The following is a 21,800-nucleotide window of genomic DNA, read 5'->3' as shown; positions in this document are numbered from 1 at the left end:
GGCTTATTGTCATTTTTTTCAGCTTTATTTGTTACATCGCATTCTTACAGATATGCTGTATACTGGATCACATTTCACTTTACTGGTTTTAAACTTACTTTAATCCATTTCTTACTAATAAATGGAGTTCCTTTCATGTAACTAAAATTTTGAAGGTTATTTGAAGTCCCTAAATTCTTTTTCTCCTTTATTTCTGTGGAATATTTTGGGTCTTTTTTTGTAAAGTTCAACTTTGATATACGTAATAGGACATCTCCTTTTTATCTGCTTGTTGCAATAGCCAAATTTTGAAGTCTTTTTCAATTCAATTTTTTTTTTTAAAGTCTTTCTTCTTTCTCTCTCTTAAAAAAATGCATCCTCCGTTTCAATTTAGATGAGGTACTTTCCGTATTAGTCCGTTCCAAAAAGAATGACACATTTATATATTTGGAAACAATTTAACTTTAAACTTTTCATTTTATCCATTTTGCCCTTAATGAGAAGTTTTTATAGCCACACAAATATCATGGCCCCACAAAGCTTTTACCGCTTAAGCTTTTAGGACCACAAGTTTCAAAAGTCTTCTTTTTCTTTCTTAAACTCCGTGCCGAGTCAAACTACTTAATCTAAATTAAAAGAAAGGGAGTAGATACATATATTTCTTCTCCTTGCATTCCTTCGATGAGTATAATCTGCTCGTCCTAACAGATAACTGTGTTTTTATGTTTTTTAATGACAGTCAAAGTTAGTTCTTCTCAAATGAAGTGTTTAGTTCTTTTCTATTTTTGGTGTAAAGGAAAGTATTTAGAAGATCATGAATCTTTGTTTGATGTTTTAGAATCCTTGTGCGAAGGAAAAGGATTTAGGAGTGTCTTCCTGCATTTCACATTGTAATTGTTAATATACAAATATATTACCTCTAAAAAAAAAGACAATCAAAGTTTTTCATGTGTCCTCAAGATGCACACCATCTTTGGTGTCTAAAATATATCGATCCTTCTGCAGGGAACAGAGTACTATGATGGGAAGGCAAAAAGATATGTTGATTTCCCAATCACTGATATATTACAAATGATGGGTCGAGCGGGTCGTCCACAATATGATCAACATGGAAAAGCTGTTATTCTTGTTCATGAACCCAAGAAGAGCTTCTATAAAAAGGTTATCCATATTTCTTTTCTTTGAATAATTTATCTTGACTATAATGTTGCTTTTTCTTTCTTTCAATTATTTAAGTGCCTAGTATATTGTGCATTTTCTTCCCAACACGTAGATAATGTGCTCTCTTTGCAGTTTCTGTATGAACCATTCCCAGTTGAAAGTAGCCTGAGAGAGCAATTGCATGACCACATCAATGCTGAGATCGTTACGGGAACAATCTGTCATAAAGAGGATGCAGTGCATTATCTCACTTGGACCTACTTATTCCGTAGATTGGTATGGTTTGATGGTCTTAGGGCAGGCAATTTAGCTTTTGTTGCTCCAAATTTTCCATCTTGCATCAATCTACTTGATGCATGTTTTTCTTTCTGCTAGTAATCATAAGTATGTTGTTTGATTGCAAATCTGATATGGGTTACTCATTAATGTAACATATTAATATGAATTTTCTAAATATGTAATGAACTAAGTTGTGTCTCCAGCAGTTAAGTGCCATATAAATGGAAGTCCAGTAAATGAAATGAGTCTTTTCAAATGAGGTAGACTTAATAGTAATACAAGAGCTTTAAGAGTGTGACCCTGTTGCCATTATCTGTTGTTTATGTTGTCTATTTCGGAAGGTAAGTGTTATTTGCTAACTTACCATTGCAAACATCTAACAATTGGAATTGGAAAAAATATGTGGTGGGTGAAGGATTTATTTCAATTGTATCAAGCGTATTGTTATTTGAACTAGTATGAGGATTTGTTTCGGACTGTGACCTTTAAGATCTATATTGTTGTAATCAACAAGCAGACAAAAAGGAACACACGTATTCAAGCAGCAGTTATAGTTGCACAAGAAAAGCACGTGCCTGTTTGATGTGCTTTACCGCTTACTGCTGATAGACTTGTGCCATCGAAGAGTTAAAAATAAGGAGCATCTGAGTTCTACTCCAGGTAGCCAAGTCTTGTCAAAGCTCAAGTTGAAACAGCTCGTGTCAAAAATTTATCAGTTCCTAAGGGACAGTAATAGCTAATCCGCAAATCTGTTTATTTTTTTTGATAAAGTAAGAGATTGTATTAAAGGCATCCAGAAGATGCAAATTACAATAGATGACAAAAGTGTACAGTGTCTAAGGAGACACTGAATTAGCTCCTGTACAATGTTTAAGCTAAGATGGAGCTAACAAAATCCAAAAAAATTATCCACACGATTAACAGGAGTATGGAAGTTCCAACTAAACAGGCTAACTAAACAGATACTCCCTCTGTTCCAGTTTATGTGAACCTATTTCCTTTTTGGTCCGTTCCAAAAAGAATGAACCCTTTCTAAATTTGGTAACAATTTAGCTTAAAGTTACAACTCTACCTTTAATGAGAAGCTTTTATAACCACACAAATACTCTGGGCCCCATTTGGACTTGTTTAGGACCACAAATTCCAAAAGTCTTCATTTTTTTCTTAAACTCCGTGCCCAGTCAAACAGGTTCACATAAATTGGAACGGAGGGAGTAGCTTTTAAAGAGTGTAATGGAGTTGAGATTCCATCAAAACATCTGCGGTTCCTTTCATTCCATAAGCACCAAAAAATTGTAGCTGGGATCATTCTCCAGATCCTCTTGGTGGCTTTATCAACTCTCCAAAAAATCCAACTTACATATGCATCTTTGATGTGGAAAGGCATCACCCATGCAAAGCCAAAAATAGAGTAGAAATTCCAGATGTCACCTGCTATTGGGCAATGAAGAAACAAATGGTTGACACTCTCTGAGTTTTGCTGGCATTGATAGCATCTGTTATCAACTCTCTGAGTTTTGCTGGCATTCTCCAGATCCTCTTGGTGGCTTTATCAACTCTCCAAAAAATCCAACTTACATATGCATCTTTGATGTGGAAAGGCATCACCCATGCAAAGCCAAAAATAGAGTAGAAATTCCAGATGTCACCTGCTATTGGGCAATGAAGAAACAAATGGTTGACACTCTCTGAGTTTTGCTGGCATTGATAGCATCTGTTAGCTAGTACAATACCTCTTCTTCTTAGGTTATCTTGTGTTAAGCAAGCTTCTCTGAGAGCTAACCAGGTGAAGCAAGATACTTTGAGTGGTTGTCTAGTCCTCCAGACTTGTTTCCAAGGCCAGCCCTCAAGCATCCCATTCTGTGAACATAGAGGTTATAGCCTGACTGTGTACTTTCCTCCTATTGAGTTGCCCCAGATGAGTCTGTCAGGTTGATGCTCTTCAATTTTGCATTCTTCCAATGTGGATAATAGTAGAAGCAGATCATTAATTTCCCAGTCTTGGAGGTTTCTTCTGAATAGAGGATTCCAAGTGTTCCCCTCCCTGTTGTGAGCAACCAATGAATTCTGATGACTAGCTATCTGATACAACCCAGGATATGATTCTCTCAGTGTTGTGTTACCAATCCATCTGTCCTCCCAGAATTTTACATGAGAGCCATTGCCTACTCTGTATGTTATTTCCTGGAGAAAATCAGTATGAAGAGACCTGTTTATTAATTATTTAACTAGATAGACCTTGTGTTTTGGGCTGCGGCAAGTTTTATTAGTTTTTTACAAATGATAAGGTTATTTTAGAATCAAAACTAGAGTACTACTCATTGCATCCTTCCGCCTCTCCAGTTGGATGTTGCATGTGTAGTATGTTCCATCTCATGCAAAAGGACAAGAGAATAGTTACATTTCTGTATACTGCCTGTTTAGATGCCCTTTGCAGTGAACAGAAATTTACTTGATTTGTGGGGAGTCGCTGTGGGGCATAATCGGAATTTGGTTCAAAGTCTTACCCTAGTGAAGGCCCCCTCTATCTCCCACCATTAGATTTGTGGTTCGAGACACCAAGAGGGAACAGTAGGAGGGCACGATGGTCCCTGGGAAGGGAATGGGGGTAAAAAAAAAAGGATGTTACCAGAAAACAAAATAAAATAAAATAAAAGATAAAGGAGAGATGACATGACACTTAAATAAAATGAATGACAGGAAATTACATTTTCGCTTCAATCTACTAATGCATCACTATTGATAAATGATGTTTTTTTTTTTTGAGTAAGATGATGTTTTTAAGACTATCTTCTATGTTTGAAGAACTATAAAAAAAAATGATGTACTACTCTTTCCCTGCAAGTTATTATGTTTGCCAATCACAGAGTTTTTTATGGCAGATGGTTAACCCAGCTTATTATGGCTTAGAGGTTGCAGAACCTGGGATTCTAAATTCTTATTTGTCTAGGTAAAATGAAAGCACTACATACTCTTGAAATAGAATTTCTAGGATATTTCTGTTTGTACTCACCTTATTTTTTAAGCAGCTTGGTGCAAAGCACATTTGAGGATCTAGAAGATAGTGGATGCATCAAGATTACTGACGATAGTGTCGAACCACTGATGTTGGGCTCAATAGCATCTCAATATTATCTCAAGTACACCACTGTATCAATGTTTGGCTCAAAAATAGGACCTGATACATCTCTCGAGGTTCGTAGAACACCTAACGTGGATGTTCAAAGCTTATTTCTTTGTCTTAAATGATTTTACGCATACATAGATTAAATATATTTCTTGGTATTCCTGTTTATCTTTTACTTTAGGTTTTCCTACAAATACTATCTGGTGCTTCAGAATACGATGAGCTCCCCGTGAGGCATAATGAGGTAATTTTCTGAACATATATATTTGACGGAAGTTGTTTCTGAACAATTTGTTGCTTTTCAACTCATTCAATTGCTTTTATTGTTGCCTTACTTGTATATAACTTGCTTGTTTTGACAAGTAGGCTAAGAACATTGCTTGTCCTGTTTGTTGCTGACATTTGTAAATTATTTGATCTACAAACCAAAAGTAGTATGTACATTCTGTTAAGAAATGGCCCGTGGATTTGAAATTTCAAAACTATGCATCAACTGCTTCTTTACTGGTCTATTGTACTCATTGTCTGCTTATTTTTCCCTATACCAGGAAAACTACAATGAAAAATTATCAGAGAAAGTTCCATATGCTGTCGACCACAGTCGCCTAGATGACCCTCATGTGAAAGCAAATTTGCTCTTTCAGGTAGGGGTTCTGGCTTTTGGCTGCTAGTTTCTATTTAACATCAACAGGATGTTTTCTGTTCATTTCTCTCTCGTCACTGGGGTGGGGGTGTTATTTCCATGTGATAATAATAATTTTTTTGTTCTTTTTCCTTAAACATGTCACTGTTTTGCAGGCTCATTTTTCCCAATCAGAGCTACCAATCAGCGATTATGTCACAGACTTGAAGTCTGTGCTGGATCAAAGTATACGTGTTATTCAGGCCATGATAGATATTTGTGCTAATAGTGGATGGCTGTCAAGTACCATTACCTGTATGCATCTGTTGCAAATGGTCATGCAGGTCTTTCTACTGCTTGCAAAGCTTTCTTTATCTATTAACTGTAACATGGACTACTATTTATATACTCCATTTTAATTTAAATGAACTTATTTGACTGGGCAAGGAGTTTAAGAAAAAAGAAAAGACTTTGGAACTTGTGGTGTAAAATGAGGCACAAATACTTTGTGTGGCTATAAATCATTGCAAAGGTAAATTTTTTCCAAATAAGTAAATGGGTCATTATTTTTGGCACAGACTAAAAAGCAAATAGGTTCACATAAATTGAAAGAGAGGGACATATATATATATATATATATATATATATATATATATATATATATATATATATAAGAGCTCCCTGCTATTTTTCCTTTTTTATCTAATGAGTTCCCTTTTTGGGCATCTTCTCTCTAAACTCATCATAGATAGATAGAGAGAAATATACAAACTAAATTAATTATATTTAGTTTAATTAATTATAAAAACTAAAAACATACATTTTGTAAGAACATCATGAAATGCATGTTTGATAAAATAAATTAATATTTATAAATATAATGCCATAACATTATTCACATGTTTGACAAAACTGATCTATCAATTCTAACTAAAAAATGAACAACATGCAATGTGAAATAACAAGTCAACACTACTAAAACAAGTAAAATGGAACTGTGAGAAGGCACGGGAGAAAATATGATATATTGATATTGTATGTTCAATACAATACAAGAGGTCCTTATTTATAGCTATACTATACAAGGACATACTACTCCTATTCCAATGTGGGACAAGACTACATTATGTACATATCTAACACTCCCCTCAAGCCGGTGCATACACATCATATGTACCGAGCTTGTTACACATGTAACTAATACGAGAACCAGTAAGAGACTTAGTGAAAATATCTGCTAGTTGATCATTCGATTTTACAAACTTTGTAACAATATCTCCTGAAAGTATTTTTTCTCTGACAAAGTGACAGTCGATCTCAATGTGTTTAGTCCTCTCATGGAACACTGGATTTGAGGCAATATGAAGAGTAGCTTGGTTATCACACACTAGTTCCATCCTGCTGATTTCTCCGAACTTTAACTCCTTGAGCAACTGCTTGACCCAAACTAACTCACACGTTGCCATAGCCATGGCCCGATATTCGGCTTCGGCGCTAGATCGAGCAACTACATTCTGTTTCTTGCTCTTCCACGAGACTAAATTTCCTCCTACTAGAACACAATATCCAGATGTAGATCGTCTATCAAAAGGTGATCCTGCCCAATCAGCATCTGTGTACCCAACAATCTGCTCGTGGCCTCGATCTTCGAATAGTAATCCTTTGCCTGGAGCTAACTTTATATACCAAAGAATACGAACAACTGCATCCCAGTGACTATCACAGGGAAAATCCATAAACTGACTTACAACACTCACCGAAAAAGAAATGTCAGGTCTAGTCATTGTGAGGTAATTCAATTTTCCAACCAACCTCCTATATCTCGTATGGTCTCTAAGAGGCTCCCCTTGTCCAGGCAGAAGCTTAGCATTCAGATCCATAAGAGAGTCAGTAGGTCTACAACCCATCATTCCAGTCTCCTCAAGAATGTCTAAGGCATACTTCCGCTGTGAAATAACAATACTTGAGCTAGACTGAGCAACCTCAATACCTAGAAAATACTTCAGACTGCCCAAATCCTTAGTTTGGAAGTGCTCAAAGAGATGTTTCTTCAGATTAGTAATACCATCCTGATCGTTGTCAGTAATAACAATATCATCAACATAAACCACCAGATAAATACACAGATTCAGAGCAGAATGCCGATAAAACACAGAGTGATCAGCATCATTACGAGTCATGCCGAACTCCTGAATAATTGTGTTGAACTTACCAAATCAGGCTCGAGGGGACTGTTTCAAACCATATAATGACCTGCGTAATTTGCATACACAACCACTAAAGTCCCCCTGAGCAACAAAACCAGGTAGTTGCTCCATATAAACTTCATCGTCAAGATCACCGTGGAGAAAAGTATTCTTAATGTCTAACTGATAAAGAGGCCAATGACGTACAACAACCATGGAAAAAAAAAAGACGAACATATGCTACTTTAGCCATGGGAGAGAAAGTATCACTATAATCAAGCCCAAAAATCTGAGTATATCCTTTTACAACAAGACGAGCCTTAAGCCGATCAACCTGGCCATCCAGACGGACTTTGACTGCATAAACCCAACGACAACCAACAATAGACTTACCTGCAGGAAGAGGAACAAGCTCCCAAGTGCCACTCGCATGTAAAACAGACATCTCGTCAATCATAGCCTGTCGCCATCCAGGATGAGATAGTGCCTCACCTTTAGACTTAGGAATAGAAACAATGGACAAAGAAGATATAAAAGCATAATGAGGTGACGACAAACGATGATAACTTAGACCAACATAGTGAGGATTAGGATTAAGTGTGGACCGTACACCTTTGCAGAGTGCAATTGGTTGCCTAAGAGGAGACAAGTCCGTAGTAGGTGCAGAATCTGATGCAGGACGTGAATCACCCGGGCCTGATGCTGGATGTGGACGACGATGATAAGTCAAGAGTGACGGAGCTGCAAAAGGTTGAACTGGATTATGTGGAGGAACGAGACCTATAGATAATGGAACTGGAGCTATAAATGGTGGAGCTGGAGATGTACAGGAAGGTGGATGGGAGATAGTGACTGAATCTCCAAAAAAAGAGACTGGTAGTACCTCAAAAATATCTAAGTGATTACCTGGACCTGTGAAGTATGATTGAGTTTTAAAAAAGGTAACATCAGCGGACATAAGGTACCGCTGGAGGTCAGGAGAATAGCATCGATACCCCTTTTGCGTTCTCGAGAAACCAAGAAATACGCACTTAAGAGCACGGGGAGCTAACTTATCTGTTCCTAGAGTAAGGTTATGGACAAAACAAGTGCTTCCAAAGACACGAGGTGGAAGAGAGACCAAAGGTAAGTGGGGAAACATGACAGAGAATGGAACTTGGTTCTGGATAGCTGAAGATGACATACGATTAATAAGATAGCAAGATGTAAGAACTGCATCCCCCCAAAAATGCAACGGAGCATGAGATTGTATAAGTAGGGTACGAGCAGTTTCAATAAGATGTCTATTCTTTCTTTCAGCTACCCCATTTTGTTGAGATGTGTACGGACAAGATGTTTGATGACTAATCCCATGAGATTTCATAAACTGCTGAAATGGGGAAGACAAATACTCTCGGGCATTATCACTACGAAATGTGCGAATAGAAACCCCAAATTGATTTTGAATTTTAGCGTGAAAGGTCTGGAAAATAGAAAACAACTTAGATCGATTTTTTATCAAAAATATCCAGGTGCACCTAGAATAGTCATCAATGAAACTGTTAGCGGAAACGTAAAAGAAAGAACACAAGATTTAACGTGGTTCGGATCAAAATAATCCTACGTCCACCAGAGAACAGTTGCCTTTTTAATATTAACAAAGGAAGGGGAGAGTTCCCAATTACACTTAAGAGAATTTCTCTCTTAACTCTCTACTCACTACAATGTGTTGTATTATTTTTGGGATGGTTTCTACAAATGAAGGAGTGCATCTATTTATAGAGGTAAAGACCTCCTCTTGATGTCATTGGTGACATCAAACTACCTCCTCTTGATGTCATGGGTGACATCAAAGGAGGAAGCTTCCTCCTAGCATCCACACCAACTCTTTCCACCAACTCTTCCAATTGGCATGCCATTGTTGACTAAACATAAACCAACACCTTCAATCTCCACCTTGGTTTGCGTTTCGAGCGTGCGTGTGAACAACTCTGGCCAAAACTTCTAAGCTTACTGGGCAACCCCGTTGTAAGAAACAAGAAGAATCAAACCATTGTTGAACATACCACCTCCACCTAACAACTGTTCTCTTCGGAGTTGCATCAGTTGATGCACACCCCCGCCAAGTCCTTGCAGTGTGCAAACTTAGCGAGTGGGACTATCTTGGTCAACATATCTGCAGCATTATCGTCTGTGATAACCTTCACGACCTTGATAGTTCCCTCTTCAACAACATCTCGAATAAAATGAAATCTGACATCAATGTGTTTAGTGCGCTCATGAAATCTCTGATTTTTCATTAGATGAATAGCACTCTGACTATCACATCTAAGAGTTGATTCCAGCTGAACCAAACTCAATTCCGCTACTAAACCTTTCAACCAGATAGCTTCCTTCACCGCCTCCGCTGCTGCCATGTATTCTGCTTCTGTCGTAGACAAAGCGGCAATCGACTGCAGAGTCGACTTCCAACTAACGGCACTGCCAACGAGGGTAAAGATGTATCCAGTTGTGGACCTTCTTCTGTCAAGATCTCCTGCATAGTCAGAATCTACATAACCGAGAATTGAAATACCTCCACCACTTTTTCGAAAGGTCAGACCAACACCAGAAGCTCCTTTGAGATATCTCAATATCCACTTGACAGCTTCCCAATGCCTCTTTCCTGGGCTGGACATGTATCTACTTACCACACTTACAGATTGAGCAATATCTGGACGTGTGCATACCATAGCATACATAATGCTACCAACTGCACTGGCATAAGGAATCTTTGACATATGCTCCACCTCATCCTCGGACTGAGGCATTTGTAACTCTGAAAGTTTAAAATGAGGAGCTAATGGTGTACTGACAGGCTTGCACGTATGCATATTGAATCTCTTGAGAACCCTTTCAATATACCTCTTCTGAGAAAGATGTACAACACCGTCTTCTCTTGAAATCTCCATACCAAGGATTTTCTTTGCAGCTCCTAAATCCTTCATGTCAAATTCCTTACTCAACAGTTTCTTCAAAGCATTTATCTCTGTAATGTTGTTAGCAGCAATAAGCATATCATCAACATACAACAGTAAATAAATCATTGAGTTACCAGATGGCATACGTGATCTTCTTTCCCCTCAGCTAGGAAACCTTCAGGCTGATCCATATAGATTGTCTCTTCTAGATCACCGTGTAAGAAAGCAGTTTTGACATCAAGCTGTTGAAGCTCCAAGTCAAATTGGGCAACCAATGCTAGTAGCACGCGAATTGAGCTATGCTTCACGACTGGAGAGAAAATTTCATTGTAGTCAATTCCCTCCTTCTGACTGAATCCTTTTGCAACCAATCTCGCCTTGAACCTAGCATCTTCCACTTCAGGAATTCCCTCTTTCTTTCGGTAGACCCACTTGCATCCAACTGTCCTCTTCCCCTTTTGTCTTTTCACTAAGACCCATGTCTGATTCTTGTGAAGAGACTCCATCTCTTCAGTCATGGCTAACCGCCATTGTACAGCATCCTTGCAAGAAGTTGCTTCAATATACGAGGAGGGCTCCAGATCCTTAATCTCTTCTTGTGCAGCTACGAACGCATATGCAATCAAGTTTGCTTGATCTATAAGGCGTTCCGGTTCTCGTGTCTGCCTCTTCTCCCTCCTCTTCGCAATTGTGTATGGTTCATTGACAGCAAGTTCTTCAAGGTCTACATCTTCTGACTCATCTTTAACCCGAGTCTCTTGATCCTTTTCCTTGGCAAGCTCCACCGGAAGCTCCACCTGCTCGTCGTTCTTGTTTCCTGAAAACTCCACGGAAACTTTACGGGGATTAAGTATAGAGGATTCATCAAAGGTGACATCTCTACTAACTATAAATTTGAGTAAATACAAACACCAAAGTTTGTACCCTTTTATTCCATCCACATACCCTACGAATATGGCTTTCTTAGCTCTTGGTTCAAGCTTTCCTTCATTAACATGATAATAAGCTGGACACCCAAATACTCGTAAGTATGAATAGTTAGAGGGTTCACCTGACCATACCTCATTCGGAGTCTTAAAGTCAATTGTCGATGCTGGAGATCGATTGACAATATGAGCAGCAGTGTGAACTGCTTCAGCCCAAAATACTTTGGACATTTTGGCTTGTACGAGCATACAACGAGCCTTTTCAAGAAGAGTTTTGTTCATTCTCTCGGCAACTCCATTCTGCTGTGGGGTATGCCTGACAGTCCTATGTCTTGAGATCCCATGAACCTTGCAGAATTCATTAAACTCTTCATTGCAAAACTCCAAGCCATTGTCTGTGCGAAGATACTTGATTTTCCGCTCCATTTGATTTTCAACCAAAATCTTCCACTCTTTAAATGCTTCAAAAGCATCACTTTTTGCCTTCAAAAAATGCACCCAAACCTTTCGTGAGAAATCATCAATAAAAGTGAGAAGATACCTCTTTTTGCCCTTCGATGGAAGTTTAGAGGGACCCCATAAATCTGAATGGATGTAGTCTAGCACTCCTCTTGTCTTGTGTTTGCCAGTGCTGAAGCTGACCTTCTTTTGCTTCCCTAGAACGCAGTGCTCACAGAAGTCAAGTGTGCTGATCTTCTCACCTTCCAAAAGGTTACGATTGCTCAACATCTCCAGTCCACGTGCGCTCATATGACCCAGTCTCATGTGCCATAGTCTTGCCTTGTCATCATTAGATAACTGCACTGTAGATGCATTTGCAGAGCCAACAATGGTGCTTCCGGCCAATGTGTAAAGGCCGTTCTCCAGCTTGCCTTTCAGCATGACTAAAGAACCTTTAGTCACCTTTATAGTTCCTGCTTCGCTCATGTACCTGTAGCCTTGTTCATCCAGAGTACTCAGGGAGATCAAATTCTTCTTCAGATCAGGAACATGACGGACTTGTGTAATAGTCCTCACGACTCCATCATGGCAGCGAACCCGAACTGAGCCAATGCCAACTATTGCACAAGTTGCATTATTGCCCATTACTACGGTTCCTCCACTTTTCTCATAGCTGCTAAACCAGTCTTTTCGGAACGTCATATGCAGAGTGCAAGCAGAGTCTAACACCCATTTGTTTCCATAACTACTATTATTATTACACGATGTTGTTAGTACATAATCATTATCAAAATCATGTACCTGTTCAACTGTGGATGCACTCGCCTTTTCCTTGGACTTTGACATTGGGCAGTCTCGTTCAAAGTGCCCCTTCTTGCCACAACCCCAACACTCTGTATTCTTCTTGTTCACACGAGACTTTGATCTGTGCTTTGATTTGGTCTTTCCCTGTTGGCTAGTCCGGCCTCTTACAAAGAGGCCACTTGCCTGGTCATCTCTATCTCCTTCAATGTGCCTCCGCACATCACTAGAGTTAAGTGCCTGCCGCACTTGCTCAAGCTTGATAGGCTCCTTGCTATACATCATTGAATTCTCAATATCACGATATCCTGAAGTCAATGAAAATAGCAAAGCACATGCAAGCGTCTCCTCCTCCTTTTTAATTCCTGCAATCTGTAAGTCCATGACAAGTTTATTGAACGCATCTAAATGATCTTGTAACGAAGTACCTGACCCCATCTTAAATGTGTGAAGACGCCGTTGTAACAACATCCTTGTTGTCACTGATCGGTCTTGGTATAGCCCTTCTAGCTTTTCCCATAACTGTTTGGCCGTCTCTTCGGTACCCGTACTCACTTCACAAAGCACGTTAGGTGCAAGGGATAGTTGGATTGCACTCAATGCATCCCCTTCAATCTTCTCCTTGTCGGGAGCTGATATATCCGTAGGATACTTTCCGTCAATAGCATGGATTGAACCTTCCCTCCGCAGTAACGCCATCATCTGGATCTTCCAGATATTGAAGTTGTTGCGTCCATTGAATCTATCAATTTCAAACTTCATGGAACTCATATTTGCTTGTTCTTTCTCCTTGGATCGTTAAAGAATCCTGTCGCTCTGATACCAATTGTTAGCGGAAACGTAAAAGAAAGAACACAAGATTTAACGTGGTTCGGATCAAAATAATCCTACGTCCACCAGAGAACAGTTGCCTTTTTAATATTAACAAAGGAAGGGGAGAGTTCCCAATTACACTTAAGAGAATTTCTCTCTTAACTCTCTACTCACTACAATGTGTTGTATTATTTTTGGGATGGTTTCTACAAATGAAGGAGTGCATCTATTTATAGAGGTAAAGACCTCCTCTTGATGTCATTGGTGACATCAAAGGAGGAAGCTTCCTCCTAGCATCCACACCAACTCTTTCCACCAACTCTTCCAATTGGCATGCCATTGTTGACTAAACATAAACCAACACCTTCAGAAACTGACAAAGTAGCGGAATCCTAATGTAGAACTGACCCGACCAGGACCCCAAACATCTGAATGGACTAAAGTAAAAGGTGACTCTGCTCGATTATCAATACGTCGAGGGAAATGAGAGCGAGTATGCTTACCGAGCTGACATGACTCACACTCTAGAGCTGACAAGTGAGATAAACCAGGTACTATTTTCTGAAGTTTTGACAAACTGGGATGTCCCAACCGTTTATGTAATAAAGCTGGTGAATCAGTAACAGGACAAGTTGGTGATGGAAGACAAGATGTGAGTCCATGTGATTTAAAAAGGATAAGGTAATAAAGTCCATTTGATTCACGCCCGGTACCAATGATCTTCCCTGTACTGCATTCCTGTATAAAAACATGATCATCAAGAAATAAAACGACACATCTAAGCGATTTGGCTAGGCGACTAACAGCTATGAGATTAAAAGGACTATTAGGGACATAAAGAACTGAATCTAAAGGTAAGGAAGGAATTGGGCTTGCTTGACCTATTGCAGTTGCCATGGTTTGAGACTCATTTGCCATTGTGACTTGTGGAAGAGATTGAGAACTACTATTTATTGCGTTCCTGTATAAAACCATGATCATCAAGAAATAAAACGACACATTTAAGCGATTTGGCTAGGCGACTAACAACTATGAGATTAAAAGGACTATTAGGGACATAAAGAACTGAATCTAAAGGTAAGGAAGGAATTGGGCTTGCTTGACCTATTGCAGTTGCCATGGTTTGAGACCCATTGGCCATTGTGACTCTTGGAAGAGATTGAGAATACGAAATAGTAGTGAAAAGAGATGTGTTACCAAAAATATGATCCGATGCACCTGAATCAATGACCCAAGACTCAGAGGATGAAGATTAAGAGACACAAGTCACGCTATCACCTGTTTGAACAACGGAAGCTATCTCAGAAGATGTCTGCTTACCTGCTTTGTACTGAAGAAACTCAAAATAATCCGCTAAAGAAACCATCCGACTATTCGAAGTATCGGTTCCCATGTCGCTACAATTAATAGTAGTAGGGTTTAACTTGAAATAGTGGAAATTAGTAACTCCTTTGGAAAAACTGAAGAAATCGCTAAGAAAACACTGTTTCTGCGTGAAAAACACTGTTCATGCCAGAAATACTGTAGCAACCGGAAAAAATTCATAGTGGTCAGAATGAAATAAAAACAGTAAGGGTAGGATCGGAATTACCAGACGACCCAACTGTTCTGAAGAAACTTTTTCAAAAAATGGCCGGCAATCCACTTCTGAAATCACTGTTCACATCGGAAAAATATAAAAGTAGTCGGAATTTGGTGTAACCTGGATGGGTAGGCTCAGAATTGCAAGGGGAACAATTTGTCCTGAAGAGTCGTTACCAAACAATGGCCGCAAGGTGGCCCACGCGACGTCAGAACTTCGCCGGAAAAGTTTCTTCCGACAGCTATAGTACCGCCGGAGATTTTCACTGGGGTTTGGTCGCCGGACAGTGACTACTCTTGTGGTACTGTTGGATTTTGCACAACACTGACCGAGACAAAGCAGAAGCAAAACAACTTTGAAAAATCGCCGGAAAAAAGGGTTCCGGTGACTGATTTCACTTCCCGGAATCGCTGGAATTTATGCACAGTTATAAATCTCTCACGATAGCTCTGATACCATGTGAGAAGGCACGGGAGAAAATATGATATATTGATATTGTGTGTTTAATACAATACAAGAGGTCCTTATTTATAGCTATACTATACAAGGACATACTACTCCTATTCCAATGTGGGGCAAGACTACATTATGTACATATCTAACAGGAACCATAAATATAACACAATTTTAAAATCCAAAACAATAAAATAAAATTATATAACATATGTTAAATTCTAACATAATAAAATAAGTTCTAATACAAGTTAAGATTATGAAACATAAGTTTATAACCTCATTCAACAACGAAATTCTACTTTAAAGGCATCACTCATTATTTCTAATATTAGGAGGTGTTGTTTCAAAAACTAGAATAATAACGCAGTTACGCTAAATGAAGAATATAGAACAAATAAAAAATAAAATATACGAGCAATTACATGGAATCACAAAAAGTAAATGTAGAGAAATAGAAGATAAATAATGTACAAAGAAAAATATATTTTAAAATTAAAACATAAATTAAAATAATGGAAATAAAAAATTATGAAGAAATAAATTTAAAAAAGAAAAAGAAATTAAAAATTAACCTTGTAATTACACAATGTAATTACCACCAATTCTCACCTTTCCCTTGAGAATTGGAGGTGTAATTACACCTCTCCAATTACAACCAATTCCATGCAGCTCAAGTAATTACTTGGCGTGACAAACATGTCAAATTGTGTAATTACATCCAATGACACCAATATCCAACTCCTAGTTGGCTTTCCAAACAACTCCTTAATTTTACTGATAAAATACTCTTATAAGAGTAGCATCCTACTATCTACTGATGTTGTCTTAATGGATGTCTAGCATGTTTCTGTTTTATTGCATTCTGTAAATTATTTGAACGTGAAACATATGCTTATCACTATGTAGATGTTTGTATCCAGCTTATCACTAATTCTTATATCTAGATCAAGTGAAAGTACTGAAGTATCTGAATTGGAAATTTATTTGTGATCAGTATTACGCACCAAAATTTGGCCGTGCACAAACTTGCTAGTATTTCTTTTCTTTCCAACCATTTTGAAAATAAATTTCTAAAACAGTTGTGAGACTAATTATGATACATGGGAGTGAATGTTAGTCCTCTAGGTCCAATATCAACAAGATGAATGTAGTAGAAATGCGGATATTATCTAGTTGTCAATGAGGTCTCAAATTCAAATCCCATCGAAGACAAAAAAACTAGGCGATTTCTTGGCATTTGCCTAAGCCTTGGTGGGTAAAGTTACCGGGTACCTATGCTGGTAGGAAGTAGCAAGCACCCCGTGATACAATAGAGATGCGTGCAAGCTGACTCGGGCACTCTGTCATCCAAAAAGTAAGAGAAATGAGGATAATAAGATGGATCTGTAGTCATACAAAACTGGAAAAGATTAGAAAACGATAAATCGAACCGATGGTCCAAGTAACACTGAAATGATTTTACTATGTCATGAGGGGTGTTCATGGTTCGATTTGGATCGGTTTTTTCCTAAAAAGAAACCAAACCAAGTAAGTCGATTTTTCAAATATTAGAACCAAACCAAACCAATTAAGTCGGTTTTTCTCGATTCGGTTTATGTCGGTTTTTCGGTTTTTTCGTTTTTTTCTTAAATATAAGACATACACTACCAAACACATATTCCGGCGACTACGTTTTCGATGTAACACTATCAAATCAATTACCCTTTTGAGAAATCTATTATGTACCAAAATATATTGATGATAATTGAATCAAATAGTGATGAATAATTTAAGGACTCAATATTTTTAACACGAAATGGATTCTTACACTAAACAAAGAAAACTACCAATCAAACTAGAATGTAAAGGTAAAGAACTATATTAAAAGTGCAAACTATTAACATTTACCATAAATTTTTTGAAACTTTGTATAACAATATACATATATATAGGTGTAATAATAAATTTGAAATAGCTACTCCTATAGTCGGTTTGGTTCGGTTTTTTTCTGATTAAAACCAAAACCAAACCAAATTTGATCGGTTTTTAAAATTCAAAACCAAAACCAAACCAAACCAAAAAGTATCGGTTTTTTGGTCGGTTTGGTTTGCTTTTCAGTTTGGTTCGGTTTTTCGGGTTTTTATGAACACCCCTCATGCTAAACCTCCATATGCATTAATTTCAAGAATAGCATAATTATGATGATTGATGGTGTGAAAAGGATATGAGGTAGGCAGAAATTACATAAAGAGAAAGTTGTCTCAAAAGAATTTTTTTTCTCGAACCCATGGAAAACTTAGATGTGAATAGGACGGAAGCAAATGATCCATATAGGTGAGATGCCAAATTGTTAGGATTAAAAGTTCATTGTTGTTACGCTTAGATCTGGTCTAGCATTTGCTAGGAGTTTTCTGTTCGGTTAAAGATTTGTTTTTGCACGTAGGAATAAGTTCAAGATTTGGAGAATCTTTATTTTAGAAAACCGTTATTCCATTTTAGAAGACAATCGATAAGTATTGAACGAAATGGGGCAGAATAGAGATGAAAAAGCTACAGATGATTTTATAACCAGTCCAACTAGTTTGGGATCAAGGGGTAGTTGATTGATTGGTCGCCTATAATATCTTCTGAATGGTGGTTTTAGACAGGTTCTTGGTATTCTTGCATAATTTTTCCCTTCATTATAAACTAGGTCATTAGCAACTGTACTGTGTCCTTGATGTCTTTGTTTAATCTGCAGGGATTGTGGTTTGACAGGGACTCTCCTTTTTGGATGTTACCATGCATGACTGATGATCTAGTCAGCTTATTGCATAAAAAAGGTATTGCTAGTATCCAGCAGCTGTTGGATTGTCCTTCAAAATCTTTGCCAGCTATCACTGGGAGTTCAGCTGCCTCGAGACTCTATCAGGTGCTCTAATTAGTTTTAGTAGTTCGTGGTGTTTTGCAAAAATCATCATTACTCTCTCACTGAAAAATTATTGATTTGCTTGTATCCTAAGAATGTTTGTTTTGAACATGCATCGATCATCTATGAGTAGAACTTAGTCCAGAGTGTTATAGAAGAAACATATAGAAGGCATGTTTCAGAAATTAATTTTAACACGTCTATTTGTATGGTTTTTCAGCCTTAGACTGCAGACATAGCTGCTTGATAGGTATAGGCATAACCTTGGGGAAAACTAGAAAGAAAAAGACCTTTTTTAAAAAAAATAATCTCACTGTTTTAGTGTTTTAAACATTATGGATTTACGTTTGGGGTATGTGTTGAAAAGACATGCTGAAGTTGGTCCAAAATGAGGTAGCAGGACAGTTTGGGGTATGTGTTGAAAAGACATGCTGAAATTGGTCCAAAATGAGGTACCAGGACAGTCCATACGCGTGATTTCTTCCGGAATTAAAAAAACAATGAAGCTTGAACTTTTAAACTGGGAAAAGGTTTCAAGCTTCATTAACCTATCCATTTTGATCATAGCAAACATTAACATATTTGGTTAACTGGAAAAACACTGGAACTCAGTATCTCATGATCATGATCCAAACTCTGATACATCCTTAATCATCAGAACTGTCGGGGAACATTTCTGATCCTACTGATTGAACCCCTTAACCTCCCCCCCCCCCCCCCCGGGTTTTTTTGATAAATCACTTAATCTATTTTGACTGGTAAACTAATTTTTCGAAGTTGAAAGAGGGGCTACCTGCATGTGAGTTGCTCTAATTCTTAGTCCATTTAATTCTTTGTAACTACAGTTTTCCTCTGTCAGGCTTCTTGGTTTAGTTCTTAGCTTAGTATGAATGTGTACCAGTAGCTTCCTATTTTGTCAGTCCTTAGCTATAGATCACATTGTGAATATGCATCTCTGTAAATGAGGCTGTATAGTGATATATGGGGAACATTGTCAAGCATATGGAAGGACATTGTTGAATATGTTACCATCTCATCTAATAGTTTAAACTATTAGAGGAAGTACACCTTTATTTACATAATTATGTCTTCGACGCGCTCCTCATGTGCGGGCGTAATTCTTTTTCATGGGTCCAGTACGTGAAAATCCTTTATTGATAATGGATGACGGTGAGATTTGAACCCGAACATCTACCTTCTCTGATACCATGTTGAATTGTGTGACCATCTCTTCTTAAAGCTTTAGCGGTTAGAGAGAGCACTCTTTTATTTACTTAGTTATGTCTTCAATGGAAATGATTGTCTTCAGCAGAACCTTGTTGAAGTAGTATTCTCCACTTGTTGTGCCAACTTGATGCTGAAAGACTTAATTTTGGAACAAAGCCAATTATGTCATTAGTAAAGCAGAAGTCAATGGGGATACTACTGTGAAGAAATTCAAATCTCGAGCTCGAGACTCAGCGCGGAGAAGGGGCCGGAACTGCACACTTTCGTTTTAGAGCTTTTCTTTAGACAGACTCTGTTTTTCCCTCTTGTTATGAGTTCCAAAATTTCCTTACTGCCTCTCACTCGATCCCTGAGAATAATTTCCATGTTTTTTGGGGCCCTCCTGTTGTTTCCTCTCAGGAAATCAAAGGATCTCTTAATTTATGCTAATGAAGTAGACTTTGTACCGATACTCTAATGGTTGCACGTCCTAATGTGTGTGTTTTATTTGTCATAAACTGCTCATGTACTGTGTATGGCGAGTACGGAAAATCTATGCTTGTGGTAACATGTATACTAATTGCAGATCTGATTCACATACTTGTACTGTTTGGACAGGATATGCAGCACTTCCCTCGGATTCAAGTTCGACTAAAGATTCAGAAGAAGGAATCTAATGGTGGCAAGATTTTTACCTTGAACATTAGATTGGAAGATGCGAACACTCAGCGAAGAACAGCAAAAGCTTTTACCCCACGATATCCAAAGGTATTGAGCTTCTGCTTGCTTTGTATCCTGGAGCATCCCAAAGACACTAACATTTTGGTCTTTTCAGGTAAAAGATGAAGCTTGGTGGTTAGTCCTTTGTAATACTTCGGCAAGTGAACTGTATGCTCTGAAGAGAATGTCTTTCTCTGGTCGTTTGCAGACAAACATGGATTTGCCATCCGTTCTGACCAATTTCCAGGTTCATATCCATTGATATAGTATACGTACTTGTTTTGATATTCACTAAACCTGCCAGCTTTCAGTACTCCTGTGAGCTGCTGCTTCCCCCTCTTCTAGTAGCACCAATGTCCCAGTAGCTTAGCAGTCACTTCCTTGTTATATGGCCTTTTGAGAAATTAAACACCTGCCCCCTACCCCCCACACAAACCAAAAAGAAAAGTTGATAGCAGATTAGCTATTAGGAGTTTGAGACCTGTTTGCCTTCTTTATTTTGGGAATCAAGATACAATCCTCCCACCTGCCTACCCCCAGAAAAGGGAAAAATAAACATGTCCCTTTTCTGTCTCTGCTAATAATAGATATAATTCTTCCTCAGTTGAGACATAATATTGGGTATTTTCAATTTCAGGGGATAAAGCTCATTCTAGTATCGGATTGTTATCTTGGGTTTGAGCAAGAATACTCGATCGAAGGATTGGCATAATTTCGGACAAACTATAGCAACTCCATATGGGACCGAGGCACAGTTGTTGTTGCTGCTGCTGTTGTATAGAAACTCCAGATTGAAATGCAATGTTCCCATCAGTCATTAGAGGTATGCTAATGGCTTCTTTAGAAATGAAACATTGTTGAGTATTGCTTTGTAATACCTTTTGAGCAATGGATCCTCATCTTTCTTTCTTTTTTTTCTTTTTTTGGGTTTTGTTTTTTGGTAAACAAAATTTTCATTACCAAGTAAAAACTATGTACAGCTCAAAAAGTCAAAAGTAAAAAAAAAAAGCAGGATTGGAACTAGACTACTTCCCAGGTGCAGCTACTAGCCAACATTCTCCTAATCAGCTACTTCATTTTTGCTTTTCACGTAGATGCAGTTAAACAAATATGCATCAAGATACTGTTGGAAGTCATATGAATCCAACAACTTTTCCAGCACATCCTTTTGTTTTTTTCTAATTACTGTCTAAAATAGTTACTATTCAACAAAGTACACAAGCGAGTTTCAAGTACTGGATAACAGATCTATAGTAGGTCACAGAAGCCCTGGGGGAGTGTACATAAAATACTTGGCAAATACTACATCGGCAAATGACGGGAGAGATGCTGGATATATAAACGACAGAACTCGATATAAGCTGTTTTATTTCATGCGGATATCATATTAAGGTCGGACATCTCTATAACATCATATATATAAAATCATTCACTATAAAAGTTAGGTTTTTCTCGGATTTAATATAAACAATGGGACTCACTAGTTGTTTCCTCACCCACGAAAGTCATTGGTAATCTTCATGTACTTCATTTGTCAAACTCCACACGCTTAAGTGTGATAGTGTGAGACCTAGCTCTTTATTTTGGTATTAATTAACTTCATCAGATTGCAAATTTTAAAGTTTTAGTTCTTTCTGATAAAGCTTTACAGTTTATCAAACTATCAATATTTACT

The 21,800-nt window shown here is 37.9% G+C and overlaps 1 protein-coding gene across 4 annotated transcripts in view; it reads left to right on the top strand.

The window, feature by feature from the left end:
* The window catches only part of LOC104224009 (DExH-box ATP-dependent RNA helicase DExH14), a 58,571-nt gene extending 37,006 nt beyond the window's left edge, over window positions 1-21,565 (top strand). For 2 of the 4 annotated variants that reach the window (XM_070147779.1, XM_070147780.1), the window contains 11 exons: window positions 985-1,140; window positions 1,273-1,416; window positions 4,302-4,369; window positions 4,449-4,614; window positions 4,728-4,790; window positions 5,095-5,190; window positions 5,345-5,512; window positions 18,032-18,202; window positions 20,024-20,173; window positions 20,241-20,372; window positions 20,763-21,034. In XM_070147779.1, coding sequence (XP_070003880.1) covers window positions 985-1,140; window positions 1,273-1,416; window positions 4,302-4,369; window positions 4,449-4,614; window positions 4,728-4,790; window positions 5,095-5,190; window positions 5,345-5,512; window positions 18,032-18,202; window positions 20,024-20,173; window positions 20,241-20,372; window positions 20,763-20,837 — 1,389 coding nt within the window. In that variant the 3' untranslated portion in view covers window positions 20,838-21,034. Of the gene's footprint in view, window positions 1-984; window positions 1,141-1,272; window positions 1,417-4,301; window positions 4,370-4,448; window positions 4,615-4,727; window positions 4,791-5,094; window positions 5,191-5,344; window positions 5,513-18,031; window positions 18,203-20,023; window positions 20,174-20,240; window positions 20,373-20,762; window positions 21,035-21,089; window positions 21,154-21,219 lie in introns of those variants that run through there. The other 2 variants (XR_011400359.1, XR_011400360.1) reach the window with 2 other exon arrangements.
* The last annotated feature ends 235 nt before the right edge of the window (window positions 21,566-21,800 follow it).

The sequence above is a fragment of the Nicotiana sylvestris genome, chromosome 6 (genome assembly GCF_000393655.2).
Source record: "Nicotiana sylvestris chromosome 6, ASM39365v2, whole genome shotgun sequence".
Lineage (NCBI taxonomy): Eukaryota > Viridiplantae > Streptophyta > Magnoliopsida > Solanales > Solanaceae > Nicotiana > Nicotiana sylvestris.
This window is presented reverse-complemented; position numbering and strand designations above follow the sequence as displayed.